At 35.3% G+C, this 24,841-nt stretch overlaps 1 protein-coding gene and 1 long non-coding RNA gene across 3 annotated transcripts in view; one reads left to right on the top strand and one right to left on the bottom strand.

Annotated features, from left to right (window-relative positions):
* The window catches only part of SMCHD1 (structural maintenance of chromosomes flexible hinge domain containing 1), a 230,845-nt gene that overhangs the window by 118,155 nt on the left and 87,849 nt on the right, over positions 1-24,841 (top strand). For both annotated transcript variants that reach the window (XM_053902476.1, XM_053902475.1), the window contains exons 38-45: positions 489-615; positions 784-903; positions 2,077-2,162; positions 4,215-4,337; positions 8,067-8,257; positions 9,931-10,040; positions 10,505-10,575; positions 17,708-17,879. In XM_053902476.1, the coding sequence (XP_053758451.1) occupies positions 489-615; positions 784-903; positions 2,077-2,162; positions 4,215-4,337; positions 8,067-8,257; positions 9,931-10,040; positions 10,505-10,575; positions 17,708-17,879 (1,000 nt within the window). The remainder of the gene's footprint in view (positions 1-488; positions 616-783; positions 904-2,076; positions 2,163-4,214; positions 4,338-8,066; positions 8,258-9,930; positions 10,041-10,504; positions 10,576-17,707; positions 17,880-24,841) is intronic.
* LOC109248579 (uncharacterized) lies at positions 8,427-11,601 on the bottom strand. Its single transcript, XR_008422233.1, has 3 exons — positions 11,494-11,601; positions 10,979-11,238; positions 8,427-8,684 (listed from the first exon to the last, which is right to left on the bottom strand). It is a non-coding gene; the product is annotated as an uncharacterized LOC109248579 (long non-coding RNA).

The raw sequence follows: 24,841 nt of genomic DNA, 5'->3' as shown, positions 1-24,841 counted from the left end.
CTACTTCCATGGTAACAGCTGTAACTTAAACTCAGCATTGGGCTTTGGGCATGTCTTTGTGATTGTTTTTATAACTTTCATGCCATCAGCTGTTTCACACTGCCTCAACTTCTTAAAGGTTGGCATCAAGAAGACTTTGCAAGTCAAGACAGTAAGTGGCCGTTGATACTTGCGTTCTGAAAGAAAAGATACTTTTTCTTATAATTATCTATTATATATAATTTTTGTATAATGTATTTATTGATAAGATCATTTGACTTTCAAACCAGTACCAAAAGGTAAAAAGTTTTATGTCTTGGGTGGTGCTGATGTTTTAGTGAATGTTTAATGGATCTTAAGGATCAGTCAATGCCTTTTGCCTTGAACGTTTACCACTTGGAAATAGAAGACAATGAGATACATAACATTTATACGTTGACATATACATTCTTAAATCTTGTTTTTCCTTACTGTTTTTTGTTTTTTTTTTTTTTTTTTTCTTTTTACAGAATCTAGTGCTGGCAGAAAGTAGTCCTGGAAGAGATAGTACTGAATATTTTATTATATTTGAGCCTCAGCTACCTGCTCTATCAAGAACATTAGAACCATATATCCTACCCTTTATGTTTTACAATGGTAAGATTTTAGGAAAATAGAGGATTTTTCTTATTCTTGTGGTTCTTCAGATAACCTTGTTTTGCTTTCCATTAACCTGGTGCTTTTTAGTTCTCTAATTATGACATATTTTGGAAAAGTCACAATTTTAGGATTGTTTGAAGTAAATCATCTGAATGTTTTTCTTAGATGTTAAGAAGCAGCAACAAATGGCAGCACTTACAAAAGAAAAGGACCAGGTATCTAAGAATATTATAATGTACAGAAGTTTATTTGAAGCCAGCAAACAGCTTCTTGATGAAATGAAGTGTAAGTCATTTTGTATTCAAAGGTAATAAAAAAAAAAAAATTGGTTTTGGGGAATGTAAGGCAGAAAGTTGAGACCATGAGAAACAAAAATTGTTTGCTTTCCTGAACTACAAGTAAACTGCAGAACACTGCAACAATGGTGTAAGTAAGGCAATAATACCTTATTAGTTATTTGGTCTTAGGATGATGTATTCCATCATTTTAAATAAATTTATATTCTGCTTACCTATAAAAATTTGAATTTTTTTTTTTTTTTTATTAGATATCTGTATAAGTTTAAGGCATTTGACGTGATAATGATGTTTATATCCAGCTTCAGGTTCTGGCAAAAGATATTGAAAGACAGTATTACTGCGGAAGTGATAGGTGTTTTAATTTTTAATTTGAGTCATGTATTGAGTCTTGTATTTTACTTAAAATATCTGAAGTATGTCACACCATGGAGGTGTACAGGGCAGCGCACACTTGTATAGAAATACATAAGTTACTTGTAAGTCAGTGCACACAACATTTGCTGCAATTTTTAATAAATTTTGAATATTGTTAAGATAAGGCATTTGCTGAATCATTTATGTTTTTCTATTTGAGTTTTTCACTATGGTTTTTGGCTTTGTGTTAATTACATAATTAAAATGTTGAACGATTAACCAACAAATTTGTTCTGCCTGCCTCAGAGTACACACTTTTGTATATCTAAGATGAACGATATTTAGAGCTAAATAGGATGATGATAATACGTCAGTAATAGCAGTAAAAATTATTTTTATAAAGTCTTATTTGGTTCTTGTCACAACCTTTAGGCAATTATGTATGTTATGCATAGTCATGTGGATTAGAATTAAATGATTTATCTAAGATTACTTGGAGTTTGCAGTATTAGTATATAATATCTTCCTTAACCGTATTGAATTTGTTTTTTATTTTGTGTATTTTTTATTTTTGTGTAGTATATAATATCTTCCATAACCCTATTGAATTTGTTTTTTATTTTTGTGTATTAGATCCAAATCTTAATTTTAGACTTTGTTTCATTTTGAATTTCTAATATAGTTACTATATATTTTATTTTAGCATCAATCAAAAAGGAAAAAAAAACAAGAGATTGAAAATATTTTTCAAAAACTGTCTTTTGGGGGTTATTACAAATTGATACAGGTTTGTTTTTAATTTTAGGCCGAGTTGAAGAAGCAAAATTAAAAGAGGCTCAGTTGCAAACTGAACTAAAAACACATAATATTGACATTCCTACAACACAGCAGGTACAGTTTCCAAGTATATGTAAAAAAATTTTTTTAATTAAATTCTAGTCTATAATTTTTTTTTTTTTTGCCATCCATTTTTATTTAGAATGTTATAGGCACTCTTGTTGCAGGGGTACCAAGACATGTGGATTGCAGTCTAATCACTTACTAACCATTAAAAGGACTAACAAAATGATAGAGTGCTTTTTTCAAAGAAATTGCAACTTGTATTTCTAATGTAATGACCCCAATAAGTGAAATTAATAATCCACCAATTTGAGAACTGCATTGAAGGGGCTGCATAAGTTATAACCAGTATATGTGGTGGCAAAGAAAATGCGAGAACATGACAATAGGGTTTTTTTTTAAACTTCTGTTTCTTTGTGTGTAACAAAAGAGAAATCCTATCGTAGGTTATATATTTCTTAACTAAGATAAAGTCAGTGAGGTGGAAGCTTTACATTTCTGTAGCCACATTCTTTTTTTTTTTTCTCAATATATGAAATTTATTGTCATATTGGTTTCCATACAACACCCAGTGCTCATCCCAAAAGGTGTCCTCCTCAATACCTCATCACCCACCCTCCCCTCCCTCCCACCCCCCATCAACTCAGTTGAGGGTTGGCAGTTTTTAAGAATCTCTTATGCTTTGGCTCTCTTCCACTCTAACCTCTTTTTTTTTTCCTTCCCCTACCCCATGGGTTTCTGTTAAGTTTCTCAAGATCCACATAAGAGTGAAACCATATTGTATCTGTCTTTCTCTGTATGACTTATTTCACTTAGCATCACACTCTCCAGTTCCATCCATGTTGCTACAAAGCGCCATATTTCATTCTTTCTCATTGCCACGTAGTACTCCATTGTGTATATAAACCACAATTTCTTTATCCATTCATCAGTTGATGGACATTTAGGCTCTTTCCATAATTTGGCTATTGTTGAGAGTGCTGCTATAAACATTGGGGTACAGGTGCCCCTATGCATAAGTACTCCTGTATCCCTTGGGTAAATTCCTAGTAGTGCTATTGCTGGGTCATAGGGTAGGTCTATTTTTAATTTTTTGAGGAACCTGCACACTGTTTCCAGAGTGGCTGCACCAATTTGCATTCCCACCAACGGTGCAAGAGGGTTCCCGTTTCTCCACATCCTCTCCAGCATCTATAGTCTCCTGATTTGTTCATTTTGGCCACTCTGACTGGCATGAGGTGATATCTGAGTGTGGTTTTGATTTGTATTTCCCTGATAAGGAGCGACGTTGAGCATCTTTTCATGTGCCTGTTGGCCATCCGGATGTCTTCTTTAGAGAAGTGTCTATTCATGTTTTCTACCCATTTCTTCACTGGATTATTTGTTTTTCGGGTGTGGAGTTTGGTGAGCTCTTTATAGATTTTGGATACTAGCCCTTTGTCCGATATGTCATTTGCAAATATCTTTTCCCATTCCGTTGGTTGCCTTTTAGTTTTGTTGCTTGTTTGCTTTGCAGAAGCTTTTTATCTTCATAAGGTCCCAGTAGTTCATTTTTGATTTTAATTCCCTTGCCTTTGGGGATGTGTCAAGTAAGAAATTGCTATGGCTGAGGTCAGAGAGGTCTTTTCCTGCTTTCTCCTCTAGGGTTTTGATGGTTTCCTGTCTCACATTCAGGTCCTTTATCCATTTTGAGTTTATTTTTGTGAATGGTGTGAGAAAGTGGTGTAGTTTCAATCTTCTGCATGTTGCTGTCCAGTTCTCCGAGCACCATTTGTTAAAGAGACTGTCTTTTTTCCATTGGATATTCTTTCCTGCTTTGTCAAAGATTAGTTGGCCATACATTTGTGGGTCTATTTCTGGGGTTTCTATTCTATTCCATTGGTCTATGTGTCTGTTTTTGTGCCAATACCATGCTGTCTTGATGATTACAGCTTTGTAGTAGAGCCTAAAGTCTGGGATTGAGCCACATTCTTTTAAAGTAATGCCTGTAATGACTTTATGTTCTTGAGTTGTCCAGATTGTTGATTTTTTTCTGCTGTCATTCTGGGATGTCTGGTACAGGAGTAATTGGTCTTATAGTTAATTTTTCTTTACAAATTACAGATGCCGCACATTGAAGCACTTTTGAAAAGAAAACTATCAGAACAGGAAGAACTGAGGAAAAAACCTAGAAGATCATGTACTCTTCCAAACTATACTAAAGCCACTGGAGATGTTTTGGGAAAGGTTTGTGTTTAAGCCTTTTAAGAGGCAGTAAATTTTATTATGTTATGTTTAAAATGTGTTTTAAAGTAACATCATAATAAAAAGTGTCAGGTTTTTTTGTACTTTTTAATGTTTTCCCATAAATTACTTGTTCTCATTACCATAATAGAGATTTGGCGGAATTCAAAACTGGCATATTTCCTAATTGTGGAATTCCATAATTCTTACTTTTGAGGGCTGTGGCAGAAATTAGTATGTCTCAGTCCGAGGCTTGTTACCTGCTTAGAGACGCTTTCATGTCAGATGACTTTATAGGTAGCCAAGACCTTTTCATGTGACTCAAACCTCAGTGAGACAACAAAAGAAAAAGGTAAGAATTTCTCTGAGTCTAATAATGTTAGTGAATTCTGGGGTGCTCCTAGAATTTAAAAAACAATAGCAGAAAACTTCATACATAATTGCTGCCAAAAGAGTTCCATCCTTCTTTAATTCTTTGCCTCTTTGGTTTTTCCTTTTGTCAAATGAATTGTATTTTCATTTTTATCTTTTGATTATTCAATCCTGAACATTCTGTTTTATAGAAAGTTTTTCTTGTAGATGTCCCCAACACCTTTAGTTTTTAATGATGTTATGGTTTGTGGTGTTATTACGTATTTGTGTTTTACTTGTTGAACTTTTCCATTTCATATGCATGTCTCCTTTCTGCTTTTACCTCTGTTTTAAAAGTGAGGAAACTGAGGGGCACCTGAGTAGGCTCAGTTGGTTAGGCTGAGTTAGTCCCACTTCGGCTCGGGTCATGACTTTGCAGTTCGTGGGTTTGAGCTCCACATCAGGCTCTGTGCTAATAGCTCAGAGCCTGGAGCCTACTTCAGATTCTGTGTCTCCCTCTCTTCTCTGCTCCTCCCCCATTCATGCTCTGTCTTTTTCTGTCTCTCAAAAATAAATAAACGTTAAAAAATAAATAAATAAATAAAATTGAGGAAACTGAAACTGAGGTAGAGAGATTAAAAAAAAAGTTGCTCAAGGTTACATTACATGTGGGTAAGCGGCAGAGCATGGACTCAAATCCAGGCAGAGTCTGTCTCCAAAGTCTGGATGTTAATCAGTGTTCTTTATGCCTATGTGCATCATACTACTTTTACAACCACTATATGAGTTTTTTATAGTATTTCTAGGTTTTGCATGAGGATATTGAAGTTCAGGAATTTAATTGTCAATATATAGTTAGTAAGAGGCAGAACTTAGACATAAACCAAGGTTTTTCTGACTCCAAAGTCCATTGTAGTTTCTTTATAAACAGTTTCCTAGCACCACAAGCCAACTACACAGTGAAAATAAAGGGTGATGGTTACTCTCAAAGTGTGTAGCTGTGTGTACTACCTAAACCAATAATGGTAGCACTGCCATTAATGTGTTGCATTATAACTTAAATCCAAAATATGAAAACTGAAAAACTAAGTTATAAATTCATAAATTAGAAAACAAGATTCTGATTTATATTTTTTAAAGTTGTTATTCCTCAGAACCCATTTAAAGAATTTATAGAAAGAGGTAGTCTTTGTAGAAGAAGCAGTCGTACAATTTAAGCTTAGTCTAAATGTTAGGCTATCAGTCCACACATTCAGTGGTTATTTGATACAAAATTCTTGCTCAGTAGGTAAGATTTTTACCAAAGCATAAAATAAATTTCAACAGAATAAATATATTTTAGTCTTCCGTTCAAATATTTCTCATCACAGATCTTGAAAATCTGGGAGAACCTTTGAAATTTCATTTTACATAATTTCTCCTTTGGCTTCTCAGAATACAAGTCCTCTCCTAACCATCAAGAGAAAAATTTCTACTCCCTCCATATCATGCTTAATCTTCCTTGATTCCTCTAGGAAAAAAAAAAATTCTTGTATTTATTCTGGTATAATTCTAAACTAGAATTAATAATTATGGAATATAGTAAGGGACAAGAGGAGATTTTTCACCTAGACTTTATAATGTGTTTATTTTTGTAATTGTGAATACCTTAGTTAACTTGGATGTTTTAGTCTTCCTCTCCTGAATTCCAAATACCTTGAAATCCCGTCTGTATTTCTTTCTCTTTTTTTTTTAACGTTTATTTATTTTTGAGACAAAGAGAGAGCATGAACGGGGGAGGGTCAGAGAGAGGGAGACACAGAATCTGAAACAGGCTCCAGGCTCTGAGCTGACAGCACAGAGCCCGACGTGGGGCTCGAACTCAACGGACTGTGAGATCATGACCTGAGCCGAAGTCGGCCACCTAACCGACTGAGCCACCCAGGCGCCCCTGTATTTCTTTCCTTTAAGTGCCATTCATCTCCCATTCCTGAGAAAGAAGTCATGACATCCATGAAAAATGTCTAGGGTGGGCTTAAAAGAGCTGAAAAATAGTTAAAGCTTGAATGAACAGAACACTGTATATGGTACACAAGTAAAAATGGTTCGTGTTTTCTACAAGATTGTGTTTTTGGAAAAGAAAATCCTATATATACTTCACATCACCTGAAAGTTTAAGAAGAAAGTGTAATGTTAAGGAGCCTAGTGAGAACTTCCAATTATATCTTTATTAAGAAATAACCCATTTATAAGATCAGGGTACTTGTAGAACAACCACAGAATGGGCACCTGTCCTCACACATGTGGTCACAAGTAGAATGAGGTCACTTACTTTGATTTGCCTCTTCTAATCCTTCCTTTGTTTGTTAGAACATTTTTTTAAATCTTCATTTACATATACTAGTTTCTTTGCATATCTCTCTTTTTACCTTTATTCCACTAACTTAGAGGATTAGAAAACAAGAGTAGACATTGTGATGTTTCTAACAATGACAGGACATTTTCATTGCTAGGGCATGTTTTTGCAACCTGGTCAGGTAAGAGTAAAGGATAGATGCTACCATAACGATGCAGTGAATGAGGTTTTGAAGCTGGCCTCAAAATTTCAATCTTGTTGGACTTTGAGCGAGAATGTTTGTAACTAGGGGCGCCTGAGTGGCTCAGTCAGTTGAGCGTCCAGCTTGGCTCACGTAATGATCTCACAGTTTATGGGTTCGAGCCCCGCATCAGTCTTTGTGCTGACAGCTTAGAGCCTGGAGCCTGCTTCAAATTCTGTGTCTCCCTCTCTCTCTCTGTTCCTCCCCCGTTCATGCTCTGTCTCTCTCTCTCCTTCAAAAATAAATAACATTTTAAAAAAAAGTTAAAAAAGAATGTACAAATACTGAAGTATTTGTAAATAGGAAAGTAACTTTATTCTAAGTTCCAGTGTGTTCTTATAAGCAGGAGAAACTATTCTTATTTGTGACATTTAGATTTGTTTTCTGAAAGAAATACTGTATATTGGAGTGAGGTGTCTACTTAGAGGGTATGTGATGTATAACTATGTTTAGTTGAATCTTAATCCTTCATATGTATTTATTTCTTTATGGTTATTTTATCAATTAAGATCTATCCCAGTAGTGAAGGTATCATATATATCATTAATTAGCTAATAACATTCTAAGTATTTTTTCCTTGCTCATTTGCAAAGTTTACAGGAGTTTACTCTGTGAAACAGTTTTTCCAAAATTTAATAGCAGAATAGACCGTTAACTATTTAAGCCAGTAAGCTTTTATAGTTTGAGAATTTTCATGTATTTCAGAAAAGTTTTTGCTGTTTAGATGTGGGTTTTTAAAATACTTAATATCAAATTTTTATATATTTAAAAGTTTTTTACCTGATTTTTAAAAAATGGGTTGTAGATTGCACACCTGGCACAAATTGAAGATGACAGAGCTGCAATGGTTATTTCTTGGCATCTGGCGAGTGACATGGACTGTGTTGTCACCCTGACCACTGATGCTGCACGTCGTATCTATGATGAAACCCAAGGTCGTCAGCAGGTGTTGCCCCTTGATTCTATTTATAAGAAGACTCTTCCAGATTGGAAAAGGTTAGAAAAAAGTGGGAGTAATGATTTTTTTTCTGAAATCACTTTTCTGTTACCAAAGTGCTTAATTTTGAAATGGTTTCTGTAAAAGATGCCTAAAACAAACTGAGCAGTGACTCACATTAACTAGGGTATCTTTACCTTCTTTACAAATGAATATACTTCATTAAGATGAGTATTGCAGTGAATTTAATCAAATATGCTGGGCATGTTTAATTTGCCAATTAAATGTTATTTGTGTATAAGTCACACATGCGCACACAAATCCAAAGCAGGTTTTTGGCTTTTGTAACAGGAAGGATGTCAATATCATTGATGAAATACAAAACTCTTTTATTTGGAGTAGGAGTGTAGATTCATGTCTTTTGTCCTGTTTATGTCCTGTGAAGAAAAGCAGTCATCATTTACGTAGAGAAGGTCTGCATTGGAACTGCCAATAGCAAAGTTGAAATGTAAAAGACTAGTTAGAATGTTGTATTATTATTTTAATATAAATCTAGTTTTAATTACTTCCTCAATTTACTTTTCAAAGTATGTTTTTAAGGAATAACTATGCAAACCAATTAGGCATTTTTTATCTAAATTTAAAAATGCTTTATGTGTACTCTGATTTTGAGCTTAAAAGATTAGAAGGAAATGGTAACAAAACAAAGTAAAATGTATAATGGAGTATTAATGAATAATTTTCTCAGACTTATAAACAAAGTTGTACAATTGGGTAGGAATAGGGACTTGATGGAGAATGGGACCTCTATTAATATTATATATGAATGTTATTAAACTAACATATTAATTTCATTTTGTGATCTAAAAATGATTTGAGGAAACAACCAGAATTTGAACTCAAATCTGTCTGCTTTTAAAATCTCCCACTTCGCTACTAGTCAGTACTCATTTTAAACAACACAGGAAATCCAGTAATTCCTGTGTTCATTGAGGGTAATACTTTTTGTATGAATAATTTTTCCCTTTAGGAGGGCTTCTTTTGTCTGCAGAATCTCTGAAGACCAAGTTAATATTTGACTTAGGGGAAAGTATGAATTTGGTATTTGGGGCTAATGTTTGCATTAGAAGCTAGTTATTCTCTCCATTCCTGGTATTGTGCCTCTTACTCAGATTGAGTTAATAACTATCTCCTAGAGCCACCCCTACCCTGCAGTGCTCCTACTTTCAATATTTGCAAAAACCAGCACCATGTGTAAGGGAAAGGTCGTGACAGTCTAGTTAGCCTCCATCTCTTGAATCTCATTGTTCTCTCTGGGCTGCCGTTGCTCATTCTGTACCCTGTATGGAAAGGACAGGGAGCCAGAGTACTCGATCTCCCTCCCTCACATGGGTCTCTGTCTTGGGCCTTGCCTCTTTCCCCATCCGTGCTAGGGCCACTCTCCACATGAAATAGTCATCTCATTTGGCAACTTTTGAGGCTGCTTTTCTTTTTTCCTTGTTAAACCCAACAGCAGTTTATATTGATTTTAGTAGCACCGATAAAACTAAACAGATATTCTTATATAGTATATATTATTCTCATAGTTAATCATTTAGGAGTGTCACTTGTGGATAAGGAATTGATTTAAATGACCACAATAATGATAAGCAACGTATACATATGCTTTTCATATTATGTTTTTTAATTAAAAATATATATTTGCTTTAGTATTTAATTTCTTTTCATTCAGACCTCTACCTCATTACCGAAATGGAAAATTGTATTTTAAACCCATTGGAGATCCAGTCTTTGCCCGAGATTTGTTAACATTTCCAGACAACGTAGAACATTGTGAAACAGGTAAAGAAAATTGTGACTTTTTTTTTTAACTTTATTTATTTTTGAGAGAGAGTGGGGGGCGAGGGGAGTGGTAGGCGCAGAGAGGAAGATAGAGAATCCAAGGTAGTAGGCTCCACACCATCAGCAAAGAGCCCAGCATGGGGCTCTAACTCACAAACTGTGAGATCATGACCTGAGCTGAGGTTGGACACTCAACTGACTGAGCCACCCAGGTGCTCCTATAGTGACTTTATAATACAGATGTTAAGACTTATGATCCAGATATACAAATTACTGGTTATGGAAATTTACGTTATTTATTTATTTTTTATAAGTTCTAGTTTGATTAATATTTAATTCTCTTTTTTTTTTTTCTTGTTAGAGGGGTAAAATTTTGATGTCAGCATTCTAAGAAAATTTTGTATGCCAACATTTTAATATGACCAAAGATATGATAATTTAAAAAATTTATTGAACTTTTTTAGTATTTGGTATGCTGTTAGGAGACACCATTATTTTGGATAATTTGGATGCTGCCAATCATTACAGAAAAGAGGTATGTATTTGAATTTTTTTTTTTTTTAATTTCTAGCTCTACTTGTAATGTGTGTTTTTAAAGTTTTACGTTTTAAGGCCCTATATAGGAGTAATTTTGTGATAATGTTCAGATGACTAACCTTTTCAAAACCAATTTAAATCCTGCAAATTGACAAGCAGCATAAAACTGGACACAGTATGTGAATGAATGGGCCAGGATACAAATTAAAATGAGACATGTTTGGGGGATTTGAAATTATCTCAAAACTAATATCTGCTATTGATGATGGTATTGGAAAAAGAATATTCTCAGATAATGTTTGTGGAAATGTAATTTGATGGAGCTTTTACTTATTGTTAGGGCTGCCTTGACAAAGTACCACAGACTAAGAAGCTTAAACAATAGAAATTCATTGACTTACACTTCCAGAGTCTTGAAATCCAAATTCAAGGTGTGGGCAGTATCGATTCTTTGTGAGGGCTGTGAGGAAAGGATCTATTCCAGGCCTCCTTCATTGGTTTGTGGATAGTCCTCCCTGTGTCTCTTCACATCCATGCGTATCTATATCCCCTTCTTCTAAAGACACCACTTGTTGGATTATGGGCCCAACCTTATAACCTCATTTTAATTTGATGACTTCTATAAAGACGCCGTCTTCAAGTTAAGATCACATTTGAGGACCTGAGGGGTTAAGACATTAACATAGGAACTTTGAGGGACACAATTCAATCCATAACACCTTTGAAGGGCAGTTTGGCGATATAAATGTTTCAGTTATCTATTGCTACCTAGCAAACACTGCAAAGGTTAGTAGCTTTAAACAATACCAACATATTAGTTTTCAGGTCTCTGTGGGTGTCTCCAAATAGTGTTAGCTAGTTGGAGTGTTGTCTAGTTACACTTGGGATGGTGGGAACTCCAGAGTGCCTCACTCACACAGCTGGCAGTTGGTGCTGGTTACTTTCTGGGAATTCAGCCGAGTCTGGTCAGAGGCTCAGCTGGCACTATCTTCTGTTGTCACTGTTCTCAAACTGCCACCCCAGGGTGTTGTGGTATAATGCCTTTAAGAACTTTTAGGGGTGTCTGGGTGGCTCAGTCAGTTAGCCATCCAACTCTCAATCTCAGCTCAGGTCTTGATCTCAGGGTTGTGAGTTCAAGCCCCACATTGGGCTCCATGCTGGACGTGGACCTATTTAAAAAAAATTTTTTTTTTTAAGAAACCCTTTTGTCTACCTAAGAATCTAGGAAGCAGGGCCTTATATCTGAGGTCTTAACAAAGGGACATCTTTAATTTCATTTTGACCCTTAGGATACATTTTACTGGCGAGGCACTGGGTTTGATCTTTGTTCTGAGGTTCTTCATTTCTTTTTGAAGAACATTTTGGTTACTGAGCAGGCTGGAGATGAAAAATCACCTAGCATGTCCAGGGTTAGAAATATTTCCTTGAAATTATTTTTATTTTCTTATTTCCCTTATTATTATTAATTTCCTTGAAATTAGTTCCTACTTTATCTCCTACTTATACTGACTAGTTGATACTGGCTGCTGGCTGGGCACTCAGCTGGGCCTGTAGGCTGACACACGTGGGTCTTTTCATGTGAGTCTCTTCTTGTGACTGCTTGGGTTTTTTCAAATGGCATCTGGGTTCCAAGAAGGGGTGTTCCAAGCAGTTAAGACAGAAGCTGTAGGTCTCTTAAGTCCCATCCTCAGAACGTACATTTCATAGCTCAGAATCTGGCCAGCCCAGATCCAAGGGGGAGGTAGGAATAGACTCTCCCTTCTCCATGGGAGAAGGGGCAAAGAATTTGCAGCCATCTTTATACCATCACAAAGTGTTAAAATAATTTATCTTACAGACACACTCCCACAAGTATATGAAGATGTGTACAAGAATATCTATTAGGGTATTAAAAGAATTTAAAACGGGAAACTTTGGAAACAGTCTTAAATGTCCATCATTTAAAATTGGGCAATTCCATTATAGTAATGTATACAGTAGAGTATATGTTGCTGTTAAAAAGAATATAATAAATTTCCTTCTCCTAACAATGAAGATGTATAAAATATATTTTGTTGAAAAGTTGCAAAATTATGTGTAAGATGTTACTGTCTTAAAGAATAAGCTTATGGTGGTGAGGGGAAGGGAAAAATGAGTAGAGAGGAGTGGGAGATACAGACTTCCAGTTATGGAATGAATAAACTGTGGGATTAAAAGACATCATAGGGAATTTAGTCTGTTCTGTGATAGCGATCTGTGATGACAGACGGTAGCTACACTTACGGTTAGCACAGCATAACATATAGAGATGTCGAATCACTATGTTGTGGCTTGAAACTAATGTAATGTGTGTCAACTATACTCAAAAAATGTTTTAGTTAATTTAAAAATATTCTTGTGTTACTTTAAACAAACTGAAAGAATATGTTGTCTACTGTTGGATGTGCTAAGGATTATCACTTCTATATTACTTTTAAGTTTTACTTATAAAAAAAGGAAATCTCTGAAGGATGGCTTTTCAAAGGGCACTTCCAGAGATTGAATAAAATAATACACATAAAGCATTAAGCTAAGAGCCTGGAATATGGTAAAATTCCAGTAAAGGAAAGTTCTGTCTGTATCTGAGATCCAGAGGTCTTGAATTCTTTGATACAAAAAAAGTATTAAGTTTAGTAAGTATAGTGTTAGGAGTTCGGAAATACCAGGTAGTAAACATGTATGAAAACCTTATAGGCTCTCAGATTACTATAACTGAAGATGAGTAAGAATATTTGCAATTATGTAAGAGAAAACAGAGGCCAGTTTAAAATACTAGCCAGTATCTACAAATAGTGTATTCTAGAATCATGGGTACCTTAGAGATGATATGCTTCCACTTTCTAAATGAGAAATCTCTGAAGGATGGATTTTCAAAGGGCTCTTCTTAAGCTCAGGAAAAATAATGGATGTGTACCAAATCACATCCACTTATGGCAGAACTAGAACCGAGAAGTTTTTCTTTGCACCCAGTTAAGAAGAAATAATAAATGTACTCTGATTTAGGAGAGCTGAGTTAGTGAGATTACTGAAAATTACGCAACTAATTGGGGAGTAGTATTTGGCATATTGATGAATGTTTCCATGGGAGCCCAATAATGACTTGTAACATATTGTACCAGCGAACACTTGTGGATGGAGAAGGTACTATATTCTGGTAGTGGTTAGAATGTGTATATATCCTAAATTATAGAGTAGAAGTCATACCCATTAAATGTCATGACAACATGGAATCTTACTAGTGAGAATAGAAGTAACAAATTGGATAGTAACTGGAAGATTCTAGTTCAGTCAGTATTTAGACAATGTGTATGAGACATAGTGGATGCTATTAAATGTTGAACAGCTGGCTCTCTGGTGAGTGGGGTGATAGGACCCTGGTTTGTAGCTTTTGCCCAAGGTGTAAATCCTCCATCATGGCTGATTTCCAGTGGCCTATGTGTAGCCACTGAATGAGACGCTCAGGAGAGTTTGCTCTCTTGACTTGATAAACACTGACTCCAGCATACCACCAGGCACAGTGCTAGGCACTGAGGGCTATCAGAGACAACTCAGAGGAAATTCCTGCAAGGATAAACTAAAAGGCTGTTTCTGGCTACGTAGGTTATATATTGTAAGGTATGAACTGTCAAGAAAGTAGGATTTCTAAGTGAAGGTGGAACTCAGATAAACAGAACTCTAAAGCCAGGATTTGCCTGTGCTACAAATTACATTTGTCAAAGTAATTGAACTAGAGCATTATTTTTCATTCCTTTGAGAGACTCAGAGGGTAAGAGACAAAACCCAGGGCTTTAACCAGAGTGGGGAATATGATAAAAGATCCCTTTCCCAATAAACTGGATCCCCCAAAGGGCTAAACCTTAGTGTAAGTTGAACAGAAAAAACTGTCACTTTGATCTCAACTCCAAGTGCCTCTGGAGACTGCAAGAAAATTACCTCTTTTGAACCTTGGCAATAGGTGGAAAAGGGAAAAAAACAAAATCAAACCATTTTCCTGAGAATTCATCAATATAAATAAATTGGCCTCTGTCTGTTTGCAACCTGTATTCATAATACTTGGGTGGTCTGAAAAATCTCAAGGTAAACATTTGATTTGACATGGTGCTGGACTGGTAGTGTCCTTAGATATCTGTTTGGAGGAAACAGATTGTCTCTGGAAGAATTCACCTTTATCTCAAACCTGAAATAATTTCCATAGTGAACGTAAAAGCAAATATTTTTCTTAAGTATGTTTAATACAATTCAAGAAAAGTGTCAAAAATAAGAAAAGAGCAAGTTGACTTGAGAAAATCAAACGAGCTTCTAAAACTAGAAAATACACATAAACATGAAATACTGGGAAGGTTAAACAGTATAATAGAGAATTAGTGAATCGGAAAATAGGTCAGAAAAATTGTCCAGACTGCAGCCTATGGGGAAGGAATGACTGTAAGAGGAGGAGGAGGAAGTTGAGAGTCATGTAGGACAGAATGAGAAAATCTAAAAAAAAAAAAAAAAAAAAAGTCTAATTACAGTGCCAGAGTGGAGGGAGAAAAAGATCATAAGGCAATATTTGAAGAATCTAATGGCTGAAAAATTTTTAGGTTCCTCATAACTAGTATAGCAAATACTGATTGCTTTGCTTCCAAAGTTTTGAATCAAGTCTTATAATTCCACCAGTTAAGTACTGTTCTAAAGCTCTTATGAGAAAAGGCATTTATGGCATCCCTTTGTAACATTGTTTTCGGTAGTTTGTCACTGTTTTCTCTTCCTGAATGCTATATGCCATTTCTACAGAGTCAACCCCTTGTTTTTATTCACCCCTTCCTAGTCCCCAGGGCAGGTAATTTCCCAGAGCTATACGGCTTTTGCTCATTCACTGAATTGGCAAAAGGTGTCATTATCTTTTTTGTCCAAATTCAGTGTTTAGGGGGTAGAACCATAAGATTGAAGGATACTTTAAGAGTTGAAACTGTCCATGAAAGTAGTATTTGCAGAACTGTTGTGAAAGGGAGCCAAACTGTCCTTTTTCCTGGAGGCTTATAAACTCATATTGTCATTCTACTGACGAGAATGGACAAGTCTGTAAATAAATTTGGGTGTGTGTGTTATTTAAGATGATATCAAATCCTTAAAAACATTGCATGAATCCTGATAAATGGATAGTACATGAATACAGTTTGTATTTTTAATGTTCACTTAAATAAAACATAAATCCAGGGATGCTTGGGTGACTTGGTTAAGCATCTGACTCTTCATTTAGGCTCGGGTCATGATCTCGGAGTTTGTGGGATCAAGCCCCATGTGGGGCTCCACGCTGACATTATGGGGCCTACTTGGGATTCTCTCTCTGCCCCTCCCCTGCTCTCACACTCTCTGTCTCAAAATAAATAAATAAAACTTAAAAAAAAAAAAAAAAAAGAAATCTGCAAATTCAAACCAAAACTAAGAAAGTTGTGCCTGTTTGTAGTAAAACAAAAAGATTTATTTTACCAGAGTTTTCCACAGATTTTCTTCTTAGTGCGTTTAAATTTTTTTTGAGATTTTTTAGTGTTAATTTCTACACCCAGTGTGGGGCTCAGACTTAAAACCCGGAGATCAAGAGTTGCATGCTCTACTGAGCCAGGCACCCCTACATTTAATTTTTTTTTAAGTTATTTACTTATTTATTATTTTTATTTATTTATTTATTTTGAGAGAGAGCTTGCATGCATGCACAAGCTGGGGATGGACAGAGAGAGAAGAAAGAATCCCAGGCGGGCTCTGCACTAACAGTGCGGGGCTCGAACCCACAAACCATGAGATCATAACCTGAGCCAAAGTCAGATGCTTACCTGACTGAGCTACCCAGACACAACCCTGCATTTAAATTTTTTAAAAAGTATCCACCTCAGTGGGAAAACATTTGTAAAGTACCCATAGAATTATATTGAAAGAATAAATACTAGTCATGATTTTATATTACGTTTTTCATTTGTTGCTATTTTTCATTTTTAAAAAAATCAAATTTTATTTAATATTTTATTTTTATAATTCAGAGACTCTTTAACCCCAATATTAGATTGAATTAGGCATTTTAACATATTGTTAAATTGTGTTCTTCAGTCATTTTTTTAAAGTATGCATTTTATTTCACTGTGTGTATGTACCATAATTTATGTAACTTGTTGAGACATGCAAGTTTCATATCTTTTATTAAAACAATGTTTTAGTGCACATTGTTCACATCTGTGATTTTTCTTCAGAATAAATTCTTAAAAGTGGAATTGCTGACTCATGCAAAACGTTAAGCTTTGTAATACTTGTTACATTTCCTTTGAGAATGGCTGTCCAGAACAGATTAGTACAAGAGGACCTTTCTACATAGCTCTCCCAACATTCAAAGTGGTGTGTGGTGTGTGGTAACATTTTGAGTAGTGAAAAGACATTACCTGAATTCCACTTCTCTCATTTTTCATTTTATTTTTTTGTCTGTTTTCTAGACCTTTTGTGAAAAAACATTTTTAAAAATCATGAAATACTAAACCCAGTGTCTTTCTTTTATTCTGACTTCTCTGAAGCATTAGAATTCTTCACTAACCCTTCCTACTTCCATTCCATGACTTGGCTTTACTACATAATTCTAGTCCTCCCAACTCTGACATTACTAGCTCTTTTTCTTCCCATAGTTGAAATTACAGTTTTGTCCTCTAATGATTCAACCCTGTGCTTATCTGTCTGTAGTCTTTGGTGTCATGCTCTTGGTATCCTTTGGTCATCTGGAAAACTTCTATCTAACAGAAGAAAACAGAGCTAGTGATGCTGCCCTGGTACTGCCGTGGCTTTCAGAAGCAAGTGGCTCTCTGGCTTGTCCCCCTCTCTTCCTTCCTCTTATCAGTCAAGCCATCAGTTTCACTTTTTCCATGTGCTGTGTCACTATTCCAGCTTAGGCTGACACTTGAGAAGTAATCGAATTCATCTCAGTGCCTCTGGGTTTTTACCCCAGTTCATCTTATACTTCACTAACTTATTTTGTGAAAATACTAGCGTGATCATGTCATTTCTAATCTCAGAACCCTTAAGTGATTTCCTGTTTATTAGAACAATTGAGATACATTTTATAGGCTCACTAATTAATATTCATTTGCTTACAATAGGTTGTTAAAATTACACACTGCCCTACACTGCTCACCAGAGATGGAGATCGCATTCGAAGTAACGGAAAGTTTGGGGGCCTTCAGAATAAAGCTCCTCCAATGGATAAACTTCGGGGAATGGTATTTGGAGCTCCAATACCAAAACAATGCCTGGTCTTAGGAGAACAAATAGGTAGGTTGAATAAGTACTTAAAAATTTCTCATTTGATTTCGATCCTTTGAGGCTTGTGTACTAATACTCTGACATGAAAAGTGAACCAGTAAAAATCTGAATATAATGTTTTTGTCTAGTACCTTCAACTATCTTATATCAGGTAGTTTTGAATTACATAGAAGGTAGGTTTTCCTTCATTTTCATTCCTCTTGTTTTGAAATCAAGAAAATACTGTCCTTATTGAATAAATTAGTATTTCATCTAATCATCATGCTTCTTTTTATATTAAAATTGGTAACTATCTCGATTACAATTAAGAACCTGAGAATGTATGACATGTGACCTTCCTCCCCCATTTTCCCTTCTGCAGGCCTGTCCCCTTGTTTCTAGGCAGCTGATATAATTGCCTCTACATCTGTACTTTGAAGTGTGTATACTTTACTGGAGTCCCCTATAGGCTGTTGCCTTAGAGCCTGTTTGCTCTTACTTTTATATAGTTCTAATATGCTTGGGTATCTACTTTTGCAGCAAGAAAGTAGTGTGCTGTCATTATTAGCTTTAAAAAATATAGTAAATTATGGTAGAATACACATTATATAATACCATCTTGACCATTATTGTGTGGTTCAGTAGTGTTAAGTACATTCACATTGCTGTGCAACCAATTTCCAGAAATCTTTTTATTTTGCAAAACTGAAACTCTGTGTATTTGAACAGCAATGTCTCACTTTCCCTTCCCCCATGCGCATGGCAACTACCAGGGTTTCTGTCTGTGAATCTGACTACTGTAAGGCCTCATAAAAGTGGAATCATACAGTACTTGTCCTTTTGTGACTGGCTTATTTACTTAGCTTAATGGCTCCCAGGTGCATCCATGTTGTAGCATGTGTCAGAATTTCCTTTCTTTTTAAGCTGAGTAATATTCTCTTGTATCTATATACCATGTTTTCTTGTTAACTTTTATTAAAGTATATTATACATATAGAAAAGTGCACACTTGATAAACACAGCTTGATAGATTTTCACAAAATGAGCACTGCCCCTGTATTAAGGAATAAAACATTGTCACATCACAGAAAGTCTCTCATGCACTCCAGTCACTGCCTAACCCCCTCTCGAAAGGTAACAAGTACCTTGACTTAAAATTGCACAACTGTTTTCATACCTTATATAAATGGAATCATACAGTGCATACTTTTTTGTGTGTCTGGCTTTGTTCATTCAACACTGTGTATATAGTTGTTCCTTTTCATGCCAGGATAGTAGTCCATTGTGTAAATATACTGTAGTTTATTTCTTTATTCTACTGTTGAGGAACTTGGATAGTGTTCAGACTGGGATTAATATTTCAGCCACTAGCAATATTTAAAATAATAGTTGGAAAAGATGGTGGGAAGAAGGTTGTCTTGTGTTCTTTTATGAGATGGTCAGTCAGGTGCAGGTATATAAGAGGAGACACAGGAGAGGCTTGGGAAAACAAAGTGTATTATACTCACAGGTCCTAGAGACAGGAGGCATACAACATCACTTAAGGCCATGGAAAAATACGGAAAAAACATAAGGGTGGTGAGGAGGCAGAAGACAAGAGCCAGGAGAATGCTTAGGTTGCAGCCTTGATGAGGCTTTCCACAGGAAAGGCAAGGCATGACAGGGTGAAAATAGCTTAGGGTTGACTAGTTTGAGTAATTTCAGTGGGCTTTGGGCTATAGGTATGGTCTCTAGCTGGTTGCCTGGTACCTGGCCCTGAAATGATTAAGGCAAAGGAATACTGCTTCCTGGGGTGCACATACTAGATAGAAGAGGTTTGACTCTGGATTGGTTAGTTTGCATATCAAAGCATGCTGGGCCTTTTGCTATCTAAGAATTGTCTAGCTCCATAGGGGGAAGTCTTTACCAAGCCAGAAAGGTTTTTTAAGATGTCAAAACATCATACAGAAAATTAAAATTGTATATGATACAAAGAGTCATACTTCTGTGTATGGTGGCAGTGAATGTGTGCAAAAATAGTCTCTGTAGACAATAAGTGAACATCTAAATAAACTGATTTTAAAAATCAGAGGGGCACCTGGTTGGCTCAGTCAGTTAAGCGTCCGACTTCAGCTCAGGTCGTGATATCATGGTTCGTAGATTTGATCCCCACGTCGGGCTGTGCACTGACAGCCCAGAGCCTAAAGCCTGTTTTGGATTCTGTGTCTCCCGCTCTCTCTGCCCCTCCCCTGCTTCTGCTCTCTATCTCTCTCAAAAATAAAGGTAAATAAACTTAAAAGAAAAACATCAGAAAAAACAGGTCAGTCAGGGCCAATGAATCAACATAAAAAGTCTCAACTCATATCACTCTAGCACTACAGTTTATGGCAGTGGTTCCCAAGCCAGAAAGAATTACCTGTGGAACTTTAAAAATGCACAGGTGTGGTACCGACAGTTTTCAGTTTACATGGGCATCTTAATGTCAGTATAACAGCATAAAGCATTATCTAGATCTTTGGGAAAAAAGCATTTAATTCAAGATTGTTGTGCCCTTGTTGGGCTGTCAAATATGTAAAGTTAACAGATAATGCAAGGATTTCAAAAATATGTTACATACCCTTCTTGTTAAATATCTTCAAAAATACACTCCACCTGCAGACTAATGATTCAGCAGTAAGAACTCATTAAACGGTTTAAAAAATGAAATAAGATAATTTAAGATTATTCATATAAGATACTTTTGGTTGTAACCAATAGTAATCAGCCATGACCACTTTAAACAAACAAGAATATACTGGAAGGAAATTGGAAGAAATCACGGATTCAGAGGAGATTGGAAACAGCCAAGACAAAATCAAGGATGACTCTGACATTCAGCATCCTTGAGTTCCTTGCGCCCAGACCTCAGTTTGCATTTTTTAACATGACTCAGGGAGGTACCTGGCTGGCTCAGTCAGTAGAGCATGCGATGCTTGACCTCAGGGTCGTGAGTTGGAGCCCCACATTGGGCATGGAGCCTACTTCAAAACAAAACAAAACCCCAAAAAACATAACTCAGACTCTAAAACTCCTAGGAGAGAGATATTCCCTCCTTAATCAGCTGGCCATAGTTAGCTGATCAGATCAGATAGAACAAACAGAGCTTTGAGAGATTCACAGAGAAAAAGCAATTTTGAACTAGACCATCACCACAAAAATTTTCTCCTACTAGCACAATGAAAAGCAGAGTGTTTGTCTTCTAAGTAATTTTCCCTCACAGTGTTTTGCATCACAGTATTTGATAAGAGATAAGAGCAAGTAAAATCAGCATAAAACATAAAAAATAGGTACTTACATGTTATAAAATAAAGTGATTAAAAATGAGATCTTGAATAACATGTAAGTACATGAATTTTTTTCATTAAAAAGCAAAGACACTTAGATTTTAAAAATCTAATCCCAGGATATATAAAAATTGTCATTTGTTGGGTGCTTAATATATATGAAGAAGTTATAATAAAGGTAGAGGAAGTGAGTAAAGAGAAACTTGAGAAAATTTAAATGACAAACACAGTGCCACATGATTAGTAAACTGTAAAACAGGAATCTGTTATGTAAAGGCTGTGTCTATGACACTGCTTTATGTTCTTTATAAGAAATCTAACAAAATATAAGGTAAAATTAAAGAATTAACAAGAATGTCATGTAGGGGGAGGGGGAGGGAAATAAAAAAAAAAATGTCATGTAAACGTTGAATAGAAGTCCCCAATAACGGGTATTATTGATGCCAAAGTTAACCTTAAGGCAAAGACACTAAAAGGACAAAGATAAATTGATTTTCATAAAAGATGTATTCTATACTAGAGGTACAAAACTTAATAAACTTGATACAATAAATACGGAACCCAAATTTTTAAACTGTTAACAATAAAGATAGAAACATTTTGAGGAGCCATTATTACATGACAAATTATTAGTCAAAAAAATAAGAAATTACCACCTAATAAGTTGCATTACCAGTATCTTCTTAGATATTTATAGACTATGTCACAAAAATTGGTCATACTTTCAGTGGATCAAATTGCTACTCAGCTACAGTGAGACTACAAATGTTAAAAAAGCAAATTTTACTTAGGGTACGTTTTGTGGCGTAAGGTAATAGAACTCTAAAAGTAACCATTCCTTTTCTCCCACAGTAACTACCCCAGAGAGTGTACATTTAGAAATCAGTATTTCATCAAAAAAGATAAAGTTTAAGTGTTATGAATTAGACTGAGGAGACATGAAGATAGCCAACATCACATATAGATCAAATCTACAGGCTGAATGCTTTTATTGTTAAATGAGAAAGAAAATATTCAAGTCAAATGACAGGAAAAAAAATACATTTCAAGAAACAAGTACAACCAAATGAATTAAAAAAAAAAATCTTGTACTGAATATGTAATTCCTAGAGATGGTCTTGGGCAAGAACAGATACAAGAAGAATATTGGGTCAGAGCATCTATTTAGACAAAGAGAAGCTTAGGTTTCTATGTTATAAATACATTTAGCATCTCCAAATAAAATGGACTAAATTCTAGCAAACTGCAGATGAGCAAAATTGAATTAAATAAGACAGAAAATTTACATAGACCATTACCTGAAGAAGTATTCAGAAAGTTCATCCTATAGGGGTTTTTTTTTAAGTAAATTTTAAATATAAATTGTTGCAGAATATAAACATGGAGAAATACCCAGGTCATCTTACGAAATTAATAACAAACCTAGTATTACCACTCTTGAAATGTGTTCAGGAAGTTCTTGGCACAGTTAAATAGAAATAAGAGCTTAATATGGAAAGAAGTAGTTTAATGTTCCCTTTGCCTACAGTGATTTTGCCCCAGATACGCGCATGGTTGGCTTCTTTCTTACCAGTCTGTACCCTAATGTTACACCTTCAGAAAGAACTTCCTTGATGACCCTATCTGAAATTAGAAGGGATTTGTTATAGAAGTACTGAAAGAAATGAGAAAGTATTTCTCAGTTAATTAAAAAAAATTTTTTTTAAGTTTATTTATTTTGAGAGAGAAAGAGTGTGCGCACCCACAAGTGAGGAAGGGACACAGAATTCCAAGCAGGCTCTGTCACTGCAGAGCAGGGCTTGAACCCACGAACCATGAGATCATGATCTGAGCCGAAATCAAGAATGTTGCTTAACTGACTGAGCCACCCACGTGCCCTATAGTTATTTTTTTTTTTAAGTTTGCAGAAAATTTTAAATCACTGGAGAAAACAGAAAGGCAAATGATAAACTTGGAGGGGGGGGATTGCAACATATGCTAGAAAAAGGTATGATAGCCCTATTATTAAAAACAACCTTTAGGGGTGCCTGGGTGGCTCAGCTGGTTGAGCATCCAACTTCGGCTCAGGTCACGATCTCTCAATTGATGAGTTCGAGACCCGCATCGGGCTGTGTGCTGACAGCTCAGAGCCTGGAGCCTGCTTCGGATTCTGTGTCTGTCTCTCTGTCTCTCTCTGCCCTTCCCCCACTCATGCTGTCTCTCTGTCTCAAAAATAAACATTAAAAAAATTTTTAAGACAACCTTTAAAAAAAAGGAAAGATTATAGGAAAATGGATAGATAATATAAATCAGCAATTTTCAGTGGAATAATAATAGTTAATATTTGAAGGCTTACTTAGATATTGGATTCTTTGTTAAGCTTGTCACTGGAATGATTTCATTTACTGCTGCTTTCATTGGATAGATGAGAATGTAGAGGCTCAAAAAGGTTAGATAACTTTCCCAAGTTCAGAACAGTATTTGTTTTCATTTTCACAGCGAAGTGAAAGAATAGAAAGAATATTGGTTTATTTCTGGATTACATAATTAAGATGATTTTCTTTTCCACTATCCTTTTCTATATATTTTTCCAGATCTGTGTGTCACTTTTATAATTAGAAAAGGTTCTAATTGTTCTTAATACTGAAGTTCTTTGAAGCAGTAAATGATCTTCTAGGGAATATGCTTACATAAACCATCCCACATATACCCAAGGCTTTTCTTTCCCTCAGGTGAATATTAAAAATAGCACATTTTTTCAAGCTAAATATTAGAAATGTTAAATGCTTTAATTGAATTTAGAATCTGGGAAATGCCTGATAAAATGTTAAAAGGAAAATGGTTAGAACATACAAATGCAAATATCATACATGATAATTAAACATGCAAACTTCGTGGAATGAAAAACAAGAAAAAGGTAAGATGATACACCTACTGATTTTTTTTCTGAACTTTTCTGTATTATTTCACGTTTTTTATAGAGATCTCATAAGTAGAAATACCTCTTAAAAAAGTATTAATAACTGTGGACATTGTAGAAGCCAACATACAGACATATGTATTCTATGTCTGGCCAGCTTAGACATTGTTATATCATATTTAATTTAGTCTCATATTTAACCTCTCAGTTACTGCTGTCCATTTATTTTGTTGTCATTTTAAGTAAAACCATTCTTAATGTTTTTAGAAGTAGTGACCAAGATTATTTAAGTGCTGTGGTTTTCAGGGCAAGGACATTTTGTTCTATTACGAAAATAAATAGAGCAGTAACAATGAACTTCCACGGACCTATCATCTAGTCACTCTTATTTCATTCATAACCCTCTTATCTCACAACTTGCTCTGTTCTCCTCTCTCCAGGTAGATTATTTTGGAGCAAATCAAAACAGAGGTTCTGTTTTTTTTCTCACCCAGTCATAAGTGCTGATCAGGTTTTTGCCAATGAAGTTCTTAGAATCATATAGAACATAAAAGTTGGAGGAGACCTAAATATTATTTAGTAAAGTCTACATGCCCGTCTACCTGCTTAAATCTTCTAGTAGTAAAAAAGTTGCTTTTGCCTTCTAAGCAGGCTTTAAATATTTGCCTAATACCAGCCATTCACATATACTTTCAATTCCTTTATATTATTTTTAGTAACTGCTTACATGGTCATTCCTCAGGGTACATTGAAACAATCTATATATTTCTTTGATATGTTTCATACATAAA

Source organism: Panthera pardus, unplaced genomic scaffold (assembly GCF_024362965.1).
Source record: "Panthera pardus isolate Hobbes unplaced genomic scaffold, ASM2436296v1 HiC_scaffold_15, whole genome shotgun sequence".
Taxonomy (NCBI): domain Eukaryota; kingdom Metazoa; phylum Chordata; class Mammalia; order Carnivora; family Felidae; genus Panthera; species Panthera pardus.
Note: the sequence above shows the minus strand (reverse complement) of the source record. Positions and strands in the feature narration are given on the sequence as shown.